The sequence below is a fragment of the Bicyclus anynana genome, chromosome 23 (assembly GCF_947172395.1).
Source record: "Bicyclus anynana chromosome 23, ilBicAnyn1.1, whole genome shotgun sequence".
NCBI lineage: Eukaryota > Metazoa > Arthropoda > Insecta > Lepidoptera > Nymphalidae > Bicyclus > Bicyclus anynana.
Window position 1 is genome coordinate 791935 of NC_069105.1, and position 14019 is coordinate 805953.

Here is a 14019-nt window from a genome sequence, read left to right on the forward strand (position 1 = left end):
TTCAACCATCATATTATTTGTTAAGCTTGTTGGTTACATAAAACAATAAATCTATTCGTCTACAGCTTTAATGTTACGTGTGATAAAATAAAATATTTTTTTCTATATCTAGCAAACTTTTATTAAAAAAAATATTTAACCAAATCCTTATTTATACATCATATTATCATCTCCCCCCCCCCTCCCCCTGTATGCGCCAATTATATAAAAAAACACGTAGATGGGAATATTGATAATGTATAAAGACATAACTACAATAATTAATGGATTTTTTTAACCAAATAAAGAGAAACGATGGTGAACAGAAATGTCACTTTTATTTTCAGGAGGAAATCAATAGGGTAATGTCAAATTCTTTTGAACTTTATATCGTTCGGCTTGAGCTATTGATTTACTTCACCAGATGGTAACGAAACCAATTTTCGTTTTTGAATAATAAATATTGACAGCGTTTGCTGACTAGATCTAGTTGGTGACACAATCGAAATTAAACTCTATGTTCGTGGTGCTAAGATCGAATTTTAAGGGTTTTGGGAAGGGCTGTATATTTCTTCTTCGAATTTCCTGAGCAGACCCTTTTCACAGTCAGCAACAAACGGGTGTCCCTAAACGATTTGAGTGTTTGCTCAAAGTCCCAGGTTCATTATGATTCAGACAGTCAAGTTAAGGTATTGCTTTTACGATCTTTGTTTTAAAATCTCGGCATGAAGGCATAGCAAGTTGTTTCTTGTATTCGTTAGTTTTTTTTTTATTATTTGCAAGTTAGCCCTTGACTCTATTTCACCTGATGGTAAGTGTGTTAACTTGTTAGGAGGAGGATGAAAATCCACACCCCTTTCGCTTTCTACACGACATCGTACTGGAACGCTAAATCGCTATGCGGTACGTCTTTGTCGATAGGGTGGTAACTAGCCACGAGCTAGCTAGCTCTGTACCAATTAAGAAACCCTCAGTCAGTCCAGCCGGGTATCGGACCCAGGACCTTCGTCTTGTAAATCCACCGCGCATACCACTGCGCCTCGAAGGCTGTCGCTTGTGTGGAAAGAGGATTTGTTTTTTTTTGCTATGTGGCTTGTGGGGGTCATCAGGTCGCCGGTTCGAGCCTAGATGCGATGATGATGATGATATATATTTACTTGTATTTTTATCTCTTATTTATATATTATTCTTTTTTTTTCACAATGGTGAAAATACAAAATAAATTCAACCCCCCGCTGCGGGACATTTGAGTGCCCAAGCAACCGGTGGTCAGGGTTCCAGAGTGAGGAACCTCCTCACAATACGCGCCGTCTCAAGAATCACTGCCTTCTGTATCCGACTCTCGATTTAACAGTTTAGCGAAAGCTCCTTGAGATGTTAGTCGAAGCTTTTTGCTATATGACCATTGACTTAAACGACTATCGGAACACTAATAGTTGACTATACATTCCACATGGCGGTAATCTCGTGAGCAAGGTCCAAGTATTTTGATACTTTTTCCTTTTCGGCTTTAACCAGATTATCGTCATGTAGAACAGTAATATCAACAATTATTGCACGACGCACTGACCGATCGACTAGCACTATATCAGGTCTATTAGCAACAATATACCTGTCAGTGATAATCGTTTGGTCCCAGTAGAGCAACGCACTGCTATTTTCAAGAACTGACGCTAAGTCGTACCTTTATTAAGGCATCTCATAATCAATAAGGTCTGAAGAGCAAGCTGTTGGTGGATTATGTTGGCTACTTGATTAAGTCTGTGCAAGTATTCGCCGTTAGCAAGGTGAGAACACCCGGACACAATCGTCCTAGGGAGTCCCTCAGGCATACTGAGGGACTCCCCAGGACGATGACACGCTCTACAGATGTCTGGAGTCGTCGTCAACAACCCATATTCGGCTCACTGCTGACTCTCAGAATGAGAGGGGGTAAGGCCAATAGTCCACCACGCTGGCCCAATGCGGATTGGCAGACTTCACACACGCAGAGAATTAAGATAATTTTCTGGTATGCAGGTTTCCTCACGATATTTTCCTTCACCGATTGAGACACGTGCTATTTAATTTCTTAAAATGCACACAACTGAAAAAAATAGAGGTGCATGCCCCGGGCTGGATTCGAACCCACACTCTCCGGAATTGGAGGCGGAGGTCATATCCATAATTAATAATTTTGTACAATTATTATATACATAATTTATAATTAATTAGCAGGTTGGCCTTCGACATAGGCCTCCCCTATTGACCTCCACTTTTCTCTGTCCCTTGCCATTTGTTTATTCAGAACAGGATATCTAAATAAACATGTTTAATTAAGTTCCCGTAGTAGGCAGCCCTGTGTTGGACATAAATTTAAACCATAATCGAAATTGGACCAGCGTTAGGCACGAATCCAAATAAACTTTGATTTTACATAAAGTAAAACTGTCGGGCTAGATTGGACATTGTTGTGAAGCAAATTGCTGCAGTATTTTCAAAATTGCAATTTTGTACGGCCAATTGATAAAATAGTCGCTGGATGTAATTTTATATTTAAAGGAAACAAGTATTATGAGGTGTCGTCATTATCTGATGACAAAGCTGGTTAATTCGTAATAATTTTTATATAGGCTTCTGTTGTGGTGGATAACACAAAAAACGAAATGAAATTCATTTTGCATTTTGGCACTTGGCCTTTAAACTGATCAGTTTATCTGACTAGCTCACAGTTCATCATTATCAACCCATATTCGGCTCACTGCTGAGCTCGAGTATCCTCTCAGAATGAGAGGGTTTAGGCGAATAGTCCACCACGCTGGCCCAATGCGGATTGGCAGACGTCACACACGTAGAGAATTAAGAAAATTTTCAGGTTTCCTTACGATGTTTTTCCTTCACCGTTTGAGACACGTGATATTTAATTTCTTTAAATACACACAAGTGAAAAGTTGGAGGTGCATTTCCCCGGACCGGATTCGAACATACACCCTACGGAATCAGAGGCAGAGGTCATATCCTCTGGGCTATCACGTCTCACAGTTGTTAATCACTTTTCAGTTTTCATGTTTTATAAAGTCAGTTGAATAGTTTTTTTTAAAGATTGTATTTGATTTTCAAATAATTTTTATATTCAGGTTCCATAAATGCTTGTAAAAGAGCTGACCAGAGCACCAACCACGCTCAAACGTACCAAATACGATATATATTTACATTCCCTATTTCAATTCTGTTGACTTTTGCAATTAAAGCGTACAGTTTATTTCCTACGAGGTTAATTAAAAGTATTTATTCGCTGTGACGTCAATTAATATCCCTGTAAGGCAGCTTCAGACGTGCGGCGTGCAATAACGCGGCGTCATTAATCAGAGGTTGCATTGTACGTACTTCTCCATCCGTAGCATATAGCACACCTGTCAGAGTGACACTTGAGAAATTAATATTGCACAGTCTAGTCGTATTTTAATTAAATCTTAACCTTACTATCGTAGGAACTAATGACATAATTCTGAAATAGAAAAAGGGTTTCATTTTCACAGTAGCTAAAATTAAAACATTCTATTTTAATTAGAAGAACCAAAGTCACCGACATAGCTCAACGAGTTGCGAAGCTGAAGTGGCAATGGGCGGGGCACATAGTTCGAAGAGCCGATGGACGTTGGGGTCCCAAAGTGCTGGAATAGCGACCCCGCACTAGTAAGCGCAGTGTTGGCCGACCCCCCACCAGGTGGACTGACGATATCAAGCGAGTCGCAGGGATTCGCTGGATGCAGGTGGCTCAGTATCGTGATGTTTGGAAGTCCTTACAAAAGGCCTATGTCCTGCAGTGGACGTCCATAGGCTGATATGATGATGATGATTTTAATTAAATCTTTTCCTTACTATTACAAGAAATAACTCTGAAATAGAAAAATAGTTCAAATCCAAGTCATTCTGTCTAATGCCTGTTTGTTTTAATATTATGATTAGGTACACTCACAGTAGCTAAAAATAAAACATTTGTGTTATGTAATTTAATTTCAATGATGATTATTATTTTATTATGAGCCAAATATTTACTACATTTTGCTACAAATTTTAATAGTAAAGTATATGGGAATACCTCCAAAACAAACTGCTTTTCATATTTCAATAATTATTATTGAAATTATTGTATTTATTTTAAAATTACAGCATTGTTTCATATTACCACGATGTTAAATAAATTTCTTACCAAATATATATATATATAGAATGAATTCAGTAATAAAGATATTTCTAAAATTATTTATAATTAAAAATATTATAGACTTATATTGAATGATAAAATTATTTCTTAACTTGTTATTACCCCAACGATAAATTCATTTCTTACAGAAAAATATAACAGATTGAAAGAACTATGCAATGACAAGTTGCATATTATAATAACATAAATGACTTTAGTATACTTATTATAATGCTTAAAAACTGAACATCAGTCTAGTACAAAATGTATAACTTATTTGGAGAATCGTAGCAATGTAAGGTAGCTGGATTTCCGCTAATAAAACGTTTTAAATATGAAGCGACATTACCATTTTCAGACCTGCAAAATGTTGCCTCATCATGTGTCCCCATAGTGCCTCAAACGTGTCCCAAATGTGTCCCCACCGTGTTCCCAATGTGCCCCAAACTTCACCCGGTTTGTACATAAATGGGCCGTTAGGAATTATTTAAAACACTTTACATTGTTGTTCATAATCCTTTATTCCTTCCTGACCTTCACCACAATACAGAATAACAGCTGTTTGTATGAAACATAATAACAAAAGCTTTTAATGGACAGACAAAGAAATGACGCGTACATAATAAAAGGGACCTTATATCATTTTAACGAGAAGGCTTGCGTGCTGTGTAAACGAGAGCCTGTAACGGCCACATCTACATCATATTATAAAATCTCTGCAAATTATTTGTTATACAAAATATATAAGACATGGCAGTCTCAAAGTAAGAGTAGCTTGCGTTACGGGGACTTATAGAAATATAGATATATACACGTAATATACATTCATGATTGAATCAGTAATGAGGAGATATGCAGAAGAACCGAAGTCACCGCGACCAAAGTCAGGCGACCCCGCACTAGAAAGCGCAATGTTGGTCGACCCCTCACCACCTGGTGACATAAAGCGAATCGCAGGGATTCGCTCGATGCATGCGCCTCAGAATCGTAAATGTTTGGAAGTCCCTAGAACTGTAATCTTTGGTCCCTACACTTTTGTAGGGCCTATGTCCTATAGTGGACGTCCATCGGCTGATATGATGATGATGACACATAAACACTTAAACTAGGTTTATAATATGAGGAAAGTCTGGTCCCTACATGCACTTAGACTTTTGATTACTATTGTTAAGTTGAGTATCTACTAATGAATTGTATGTGTCATTCTGTGTTTTGTTATTGAAGCTACCATGAGATCCTAGGGTCCTAGGATCTTAGTGGGGTATCTCAAAAAGAGATTTCCCTCGCGAAAAAAAAAAGTTCGAACCCTGGGCTTTTAAAATGGTGAAACTGTTGTTGTATCATGATATTAATTGTTTCTTTGTTTTTGTCTGTTTGTTTGCATTGAACATATCCCCACGTGCTATGGGCTATATTTTTACTCCGTATTGGAACGGAGAACCACGCGGGTGAAACCACGTGGCTTCTGCTATTCTGATATTATGTAAGACATAATCTTTTTAACATAAAAATTAAACCGACTTTCATTTCGATGACACCAATTTTCATGGAAATGAAATGGGAGCAATCTGAAAATGAAATATTCTTTCAAACAAAAAAAGAATTTTCAAAATTGATTAATAAATGACGAAGTTATGAGGTAAAAACATTCATGAAAAAAAAAACATACGCGTCTGTTAAAGATCAAATCAACAAGAACCCAAACAAAACCAAATTATGAAAAAAATAATGTGACAGTGACACTTGTGACAACCTTAAAATTATTGACTTTGACAGTTGTCTGTGGACACATCACGGAAAATTAACCGCAAAATTTCTCTTTCGTATGCGTTGGAAAATAAAATATCATTATTATAAAAGATCATCAAGTTGTTTTAGTAATCAGGAACGTAAAGTAAACTCACCTACCCACTTACTTCACAACAGCATTTTCTAGAAACAGCTGATTACGAAACTATTTCTTCTTTTTTCACTTTTTATAAGCGAGCTGAAAACCACTTTATTTCTGAAAGCTTTCACTGCATTTATTGTGGCACTGTTTACAGCTTTTAAAGTTTTCTTTTCTGTATAATATTCACGCCCTGTTTACAATATCGGCTGCTTGTTTAATTATGCTGCAAGGATTTTGTTTACTTAGCGTTCCAAGGCACTTTGGTCTGAGAGTTGCGAGACATTTTATTTATATTCTGGGGCTTAACCCAACATGCTAGCATGTTGAGTGATGATTTTCGATTTAGGTAGTAAGGAATCAGTTATTTATTATAGTATTTTTGGATACTTAGGATATATTTTAACGGCCTCCATGGAGCAGCAGGTATGATTTCGATCCCTGGCTGGGTCTATTGAGGTTTACTGGTTCAGTAGTATGAAGTTCAGTCGGGGATCAAACCCTGCGCCACGGAGTATAAAAAATATCACGAGGCAAAGCTAGGGCGTTTTCCTTATCAGCGTTCGAAGTGGCGCCAACTGACTGCAAAAGTAGACCCCGTGTAACTGGAATACGTAGTAACAGAAGGGAATGCGAAAGGAGATGATCCAAAATTGTATGGAGCCCAGGATCAGTCATTGTACCCTGGCGGAAATAAAAGTAGATATTTTTTTTACTATTTTTGATTTTACAAATCTACGAATTTACTTTAATTCTTTCGAAATAATATTCGTTATCTCCCAAGAAATGCAACACTGATATAAGGGTAATAATGGCGGATAGATGACGTTATCAATGCAGTAATTAAAATTCAAAAAATTCAAACATTCAAAATTCTTTTATTTCAATTAGGCTTAGTTTACAAGCACTTTTACACTACTACAAAGGTCAGGTATATGTCAAAATTTAATTTAATCTTATGTTGGTAATAATAGACGAAAACTTAAAATTAAAGTTACGTTAGTTAGTTCCAAACGCGCCTTGGTCCGAGAAGAGCCCACAAAAAACTCAGCCAAGGTTTATTTTTTTTGTTTACCACCATTTTACAAACTTATTTAAAACTACACACAGTCATATAATATAGTGTAACACCAAGCTTTTTTATCATTTATATACTCATTAACAATATAATAAGACTTTACTAAAATCTTGCGTTTAATAATCGATTTGACGAATTCTGTCAATTGTCATGTCGTAGTTGCTTTAAAAGAACCGTGATAGCCCAGTGGATATGACCTCTGCCTCCGATTCCGGAGGGTGTGGGTTCGAATCCGGTCCGGGGCATGCACCTCCAACTTTTCAGTTGTGTGCATTTTAAGAAATTAAATATCACGTGTCTCAATCGGTGAAGGAAAACATCGTGAGGAAACCTGCATACCAGAGAATTATCTTAATTCTCTGCGTGTGTGAAGTCTGCCAATCCGCATTGGGCCAGCGTGGTGGACTATTGGCCTAACCCCTCTCATTCTGAGAGGAGACTCGAGCTCAGCAGTGAGCCAAATATGGGTTGATGATGATGATGATGATGAGTTTTAAGGGCGCCATCTTGATATAACTCAAAAAATCGGGTGTTTTTTTTATTTTTTATTTACTTATATTTATTCACTATAATAAATTTTGATAAAATCCTTGTTATTTTTAAATTTTAATGACAAGAGTGGACCTGAAATGGACCATCTCCTTTACTTCAGTTAGTTTAAAACAACACACAATCCACGTTTATAGATTTCATTCAGCGTTTACATTTAGAATTTGTATGCAATACAAAGTACGGGCCATATATCTCGTGACAACGCATAAATTATATGACAGAAACACACTCGCAACAAAACGCCGCGCGAAGTATGTCGCGATAAGAGCAGGGGCTGTTAAATTTATTCCTTGTATAGAAACGGATAAAGCTAAACACACATTTCATAAACTAATTTAAACACAACTTAAACACCTCCGCGACGACCTCGTATGCGAGGTGGATATATAAGACGGAGGTCCTGGGTTCGATCGTTGGCTGGGCCGATTGAGGTTTTCTTAATTGGTCTAGGTCTGGCCGTGATTAGTTACCACCCTAGCAAAGACGTACCGCCAAGCGATTAAACGTTTCGGTACGATGTGTAGAAACCGAAAAGGTTGTGGATTTTCATCCACCTCCTAACAAATTAGCCCTCTTCAATCTTAGATTGCATCATCACTTATCATAAAGTGAGATTGTGGTCAACTGCTAACTTGTAAAGTGAAGAATAAAAAACTCCTACTCCACTAAAGCTAGCAATCCACGGTCCAACATATCCACATGCCTGCAGCGCTGCTGGCATGACGCGTCCGGGAAAACTCATGGTGTGTCGATCGCATCTCATGATGTGCATAACGGTTTGCTTGAAGCAAACTCAAAATTTAAATTCAAATTTCATTTATTTCAATTAGGCTTAGTTTACAAGCACTTTTAAAAAAGGCAAGTTATGTCATGATATAATGGTGGTAATTAAAGTCGAAAAACTTAAAATTAAAGTTAGGAGGGTTCCAAAGCGCCTCGGTCCGAGAAGAGCCCACAACAAACTCAGCTAAGGTTTATTTTTTTATCACCATTTTACAAACTTAAAGTGGCGTAGCGTACCTTCGAGGGTTAGTGAATAGGCCAGCGGGCCCTGTAGCTGTTTAAATAGGCTGATAACGATTTTGATGATAATTAAATGTGTCAACAACATTAACGAACCTTTTAAAACCTGTTGGCGTATTCACTATTTTGGTATTTATTATCAACGTATTAAAAGAAACATTAAATCAATTGAGAAATATCATCTACCTACTGTATGATATCCAATAGTAGGCACCGGTTGACTTTTCTTACATAGAATCTCAATTTCATTAATGTCAACTAGCTTACGTCAAATAGCTTGCTCTTCAGCTAATAATAGTTTATAAAATAGACATTTATTATTTAATTATTGAATTAATATCATTAATCCAATCATTCTAAAAAGCTCATCCATTTGCAAATTGAACACATAAAGTATTTGACGGGCATATAATTAAGGATATTTCTGGAAGCATAAAACTCCAATCACATTCCGTCCGTGCATTTTACGACATCATCGAATAGTAGTCGTAAACGTACGTCATATTAATGTAGACCAGTCAAATTATCTAAAAGCGGTCAATCTCGAAATTAAAGATAAAAGGTGGGTCTATTGGACCTCCTGTCAGAAAGAAGTTCCTTTTATCAAATCATTTATTTGCTAGATTGTGGTACAAAATAATTATTATAAAATATCAAATTTAAAAATCACACTATTCACAATAATATTATAAAGGCTCAAAGTTTCGGTTTAGTAATTTTGTATTAAAATCAAAACATCTGTAATATGTCCTTAAAGTCGGTTTTTATGTTAAAAAGATTATTATATACTTGGACGGTTGCGGGCCGGCCCTTGAAACCTGTTATCTTCCAAAGCCACCACGATCAGACTGTCTTTGGCAGAAACAGGGTAACAAACTTTCAGCCATTACAAAACGAGGTAACCGGAAACGGAACGCTAAATCGCTTGGCGGTACGTCTTTGTAGGGTGGTAACTAGCCACGGCCGAAGCATCCCACCAGCCAAAAATCTGGTCTGGCTATCGCAATTTTACAAGGAAAACAATAACGACTATCAGAAATGAACAAAGAGATATTATTGCGGTAGTAATCAATTAAATGCAATCCACTATCTTTCCCAGAGAGCACGCAGTATAAACACAATTTAATTCAATTTATTTTCCAGCGCCATATGTGATTTTTAATATCAGCTATACTTGTGTTAGGGAGTAAAAACGTTAGAAATTCCATCTTTCAATTGAGTGTCTAGTTCTTTATTTCCTACCTATATATTTATCACGCATTCAAACAATTTTGACATAAGCGGATGCCTGCGACTCCATGAAATTCTTCCCACGGAAACCATGGATTTTTCCGAAATAAAAAGTAGCATATATGCAGTTAAAAAATCTCCTAAACCGTTACACTGGTATCCGTAAAAAGATATAGTCGGATGCATTCTCGTAACTTATGACTTACATAAATTAAAAAAATAGAATCTTTATTTCTCGTTTTCGTTTCGGAACATCGTGCGTTAAGCTGCGCAATACAAGATTTTAGGTATCACCGGTTATGTACGGGCGCAGTGGCAGAGCATCACACTGTGCGGAGACGTCATAAAGATTGCATCCGACTATAACAAACAGACAGACACACTTTCTTCGTTATCAACCCATATTCGGCTCGCTACTGAGCTCAAGTCTCCTCTCAAAATGAGAGGGGTTAGACCAATAGTCTACCACGCTGGCCCAATGCAGTTTGGCATACTCCACACACGCAGAAAATTAAGAAAATTCTCTGGAATGCAGGTTTCCTCACGATGTTTTCCTTCACCGTTTGAGACACGTGATATTTAATTTCTTAACACTTTCTTACACATTTATAATATCACTAGCTGACGCCGCGCGGTTTCACCCGCGTGGATCTCGTTCCCGTAGGAATATGGGGATAATATATAGCCTATAGCCTTCCTCGATAAATGGGTTATCTAACATTGAAAGAATTTTTCAAATCGGACCAGTAGTTCCTGAGATTAGCGCGTTCAATCAAACAAACAAACAAACTCTTCAGCTTTATAATATTAGTATAGATACGTCCGTATTTGTAGGTTCTACCTTCCTTAGTATAACGGTTTTTCAGTATTATGTCTTTCAAAGGTGGTAACCCTAATTTGACTGGGCTACTAATCGTCTAACATTATCATTTAATACCTACGGGATTACGATAAAACTAAAAATCAACCAATTCGTATGTACAGTTCGCGCGGCGAGAGTTTGGCTTTGACCTTCGGATGGAGGGGATTACTGCGCATGGGTACTGTCACGCACACAATACTTTTCCTTTTTTATGTACCAGGTTGGATATTTGAGTGGGTCAAAATTCATGTATAGTGATAATAATGCTAGAAAATAATACGAAGTAGATAAACTTCTTCATTTATTAAAACTATTGATAGTTATTTTACATATTTAAAATGTTTATACAGAGACAGCAATGAAAATTCTAAATAATTGTTTTTAATAAAATTATTTATTCCAAGATACATGTAAAATTGGTACATAAGAACAAAAGAAAACTTAAAATAATTATTAAATACAGTGTGTCCCTGGATAATCTGCAACACCAAAAGGGGGTGAAAGTACACCAAAATGTAATTTAAAAAAGTTAACATTAAAAAAAAGTCTTAGCAGCAGTACTATTCAGATTCTGAATCAGTTAACGGTTTAACGCCTTCTATGAAATTACCGCATGGGTCATTGGTGCTGCCGACGTTGCACGAAATTGTGCAACGTCTTTTGCTTGTTGAGGGTCCGGGTTCAGGGCTTCCTCGGTCGCAGTTGTCATCATCATCATCTTCATAACCATCATCAGAATCATCGTCTTCGGAACTATCATCGGCGCGAATTATAAATTGCTCGGTAAGTAAATCAACTACATAGTCACTCTTGGCGTACTCTTCTTCTATATCTTTTACCTTCTTACATATTTTTTCCCATTCCTGGGCACCCATTAAGGATACTTTTTCTTTGATAAGTTTGGTACATTCTTGTAAATTCCATTTAACATTTTTGCTAGCTACATATTGTTTAATAGTAGCCCATGCCATTTCTATGGGGTTGAGGTCTGGATGGTAAGGCGGTAATCTCAATATGCTATGGTTTGCTTCTGCTAAAATTTGATCTATTGAAAAAGTTTTAAATCTTTCTTTATTAGCTTTTATCATGTTGTACAATTGTGGCTTGAGCATTGTTGAATCATATTGTATGCCTTTATTAGTTAGCCAATTTTGCATATCGGCTTTTTTGGTATTGGAGGACGGTGCTAAATCCCATTGTTTATTGTGGTATGAGGCGTTGTCGACAACCACTACAGAATTGGGTGGTAGGTTGGGAATTAATTGTGTCCTAAGCCATTTTTCATAATTCTCGTAATTCATGTTGTCGTGATAGTCCCCTGTTTTGGTGCCGGCTTTAAAAGTTAATAAAGCATTTGGTATAAACCCAGCTTCAGATCCTGCGTGGACTATCACAACTCGTTGTCCTTTAGAAATGGGTTTTTTTAGTCCTTCCGTAGGGCAATCGCTCCAGGCTTTGGTTGTTGAGTGCGATGAATCTACGTAGGATTCATCTGTGTAAACAATGGGTCTTCCTTCTTGTCGATATTTTTTTATTTTTCTTAAATATTCAATGCGTTGTAATCGGATATTCGATGTTTCTATTAGTAATTTACGGTTGTTTTCTGTTTTTTTCCAGCGAAATCCTAACTCCTTTACAATTACACGAAGACTTGTTTCTGACCCTTTAAAGTTTATATCTTCCTCAAGTTTCTTTTTTAGTTTCCCAATGGTGGGAAGTTCATTATTCGTCTTGTGAAAATTGTGTAAACATCTTTTTATAACACCTTGGTCAAAATTATCAATATTGGTAACTGGTTTAGCTCTGGGACGTTTTTTTCCAGGTGTTCTGAAAGTAATTAGCAAATCGGAACTCTTGGCTTGATTTGCGATATTTTTTACAGTGCCAATTGAAGTCTTAGTGGCCTCCGATGTCCGTTTTTGAATCTGAGCTAATTTACTGACTACTCTATTTAATTTAGAAACAGTTTCCGTTTTCATTACCTGCAAAGTCTCTATAGTTTGGTTATTTTCCGACTGACTGAGTAAAGAAGCAACTTCCTCAATCTTACTTCGAATTTGCTTCAATGAATCGATACATTCGTCAGCTTCTTTCTTTAAAAAGCAATTCACGTCATATATCATTTTCCGTGCTTGCCTTTTTAAAACAATGTTTTTTTTACGCATTTTTAAATCACTTTTTAATATTTAACAAAAAAACTTAAACAAACAAACTCAACAAATAATAACAATCGACAACAATTAACGAAAATAGCAATTCATTTGTGAACGTGATTGTACAACAGGAGTGCGCGGTACGTCGTTTCGGTGCGAGAGGCAGGTAACGACTGGAGCGCCAATCAGAGCACCGCGCACCCGCCCCGCACCCCGCTAATGCCCGTTGATACCCAATTTCTGATTTCTGCGCAATAACGGTCAAAGCCAAACTCTCGCCGCGCGAACAGTACGTTGTTGTTTACCCAACTAATGCACATTTTACACACAAGGGAATAACCGTTTATTTTCACCAAACTACCGACAGTTTGCATAATTTTGCAAATTTTGTGTTCGTACACAGTTAACTGGCTCCCACATTCGATGTTATTATTGTTGTTACGTTAATGTTTACTCGTAAACTCTTTGACCTACTTCTCTGGTGAATAGAAGCAGGCGTTAGTTTGTGGTAGTTTATTATGTACAACTGTAATCAATAAATATAATTAAAAATGAAGTATTTGTCTATGATTTCGACACAACTGTGTATTTTCAAGTGTTCATAATTATTCACATGATAATAAAACACAATTGAACTTTTTTGTGTTTGTCTAGGCTAGACTTAAATGCTTGATATTAAATTGCAGTAGACGGTTGTGTACTTAGTTCTAGATAAATTTGTAAAATGGTGATAACCAAAAAAAATAAACCCTAGCTGAGTTTGTTGTTGGGCTTTTCTCCAAGGCGCTTTTGGAACCCTGGAAAGTTTATTTCAAGTTTTAGACCAATATTATGATTTCTAGTTCTAGTTACTAGTTTCGAAAATGCTTGTAAACTATGCCTCATTGAAATAAACGAATTTTGACTTGACTTGTGTTGAACATTATCGCCTTAAGCTCGCCTACCTGGATCTCAGCAACATGGTGGGCTTAAGCTCCATATATCTTCTCCTATAAGGAGTGAGGCTCTTTAGTGGGCAGTTAAAATAGGTACATCATTATCAACCCATATTCGGTTCTGAGCTCGAGT

General features: G+C 36.8%; 2 protein-coding genes across 4 annotated transcripts in view; one reads left to right on the forward strand and one right to left on the reverse strand.

Moving 5' to 3' along the window:
- Positions 1–14019, forward strand: part of LOC112053221 (U8-agatoxin-Ao1a-like) — a 78557-nt gene that overhangs the window by 27747 nt on the left and 36791 nt on the right. The gene's annotated exons all lie outside the window — the stretch shown is intronic.
- Positions 11359–12099, reverse strand: LOC112047729 (uncharacterized). Its single transcript, XM_024084943.2, has one exon. The coding sequence runs from the start codon at positions 12097–12099 to the stop codon at positions 11359–11361; it is 741 nt and encodes a 246-aa protein (XP_023940711.2).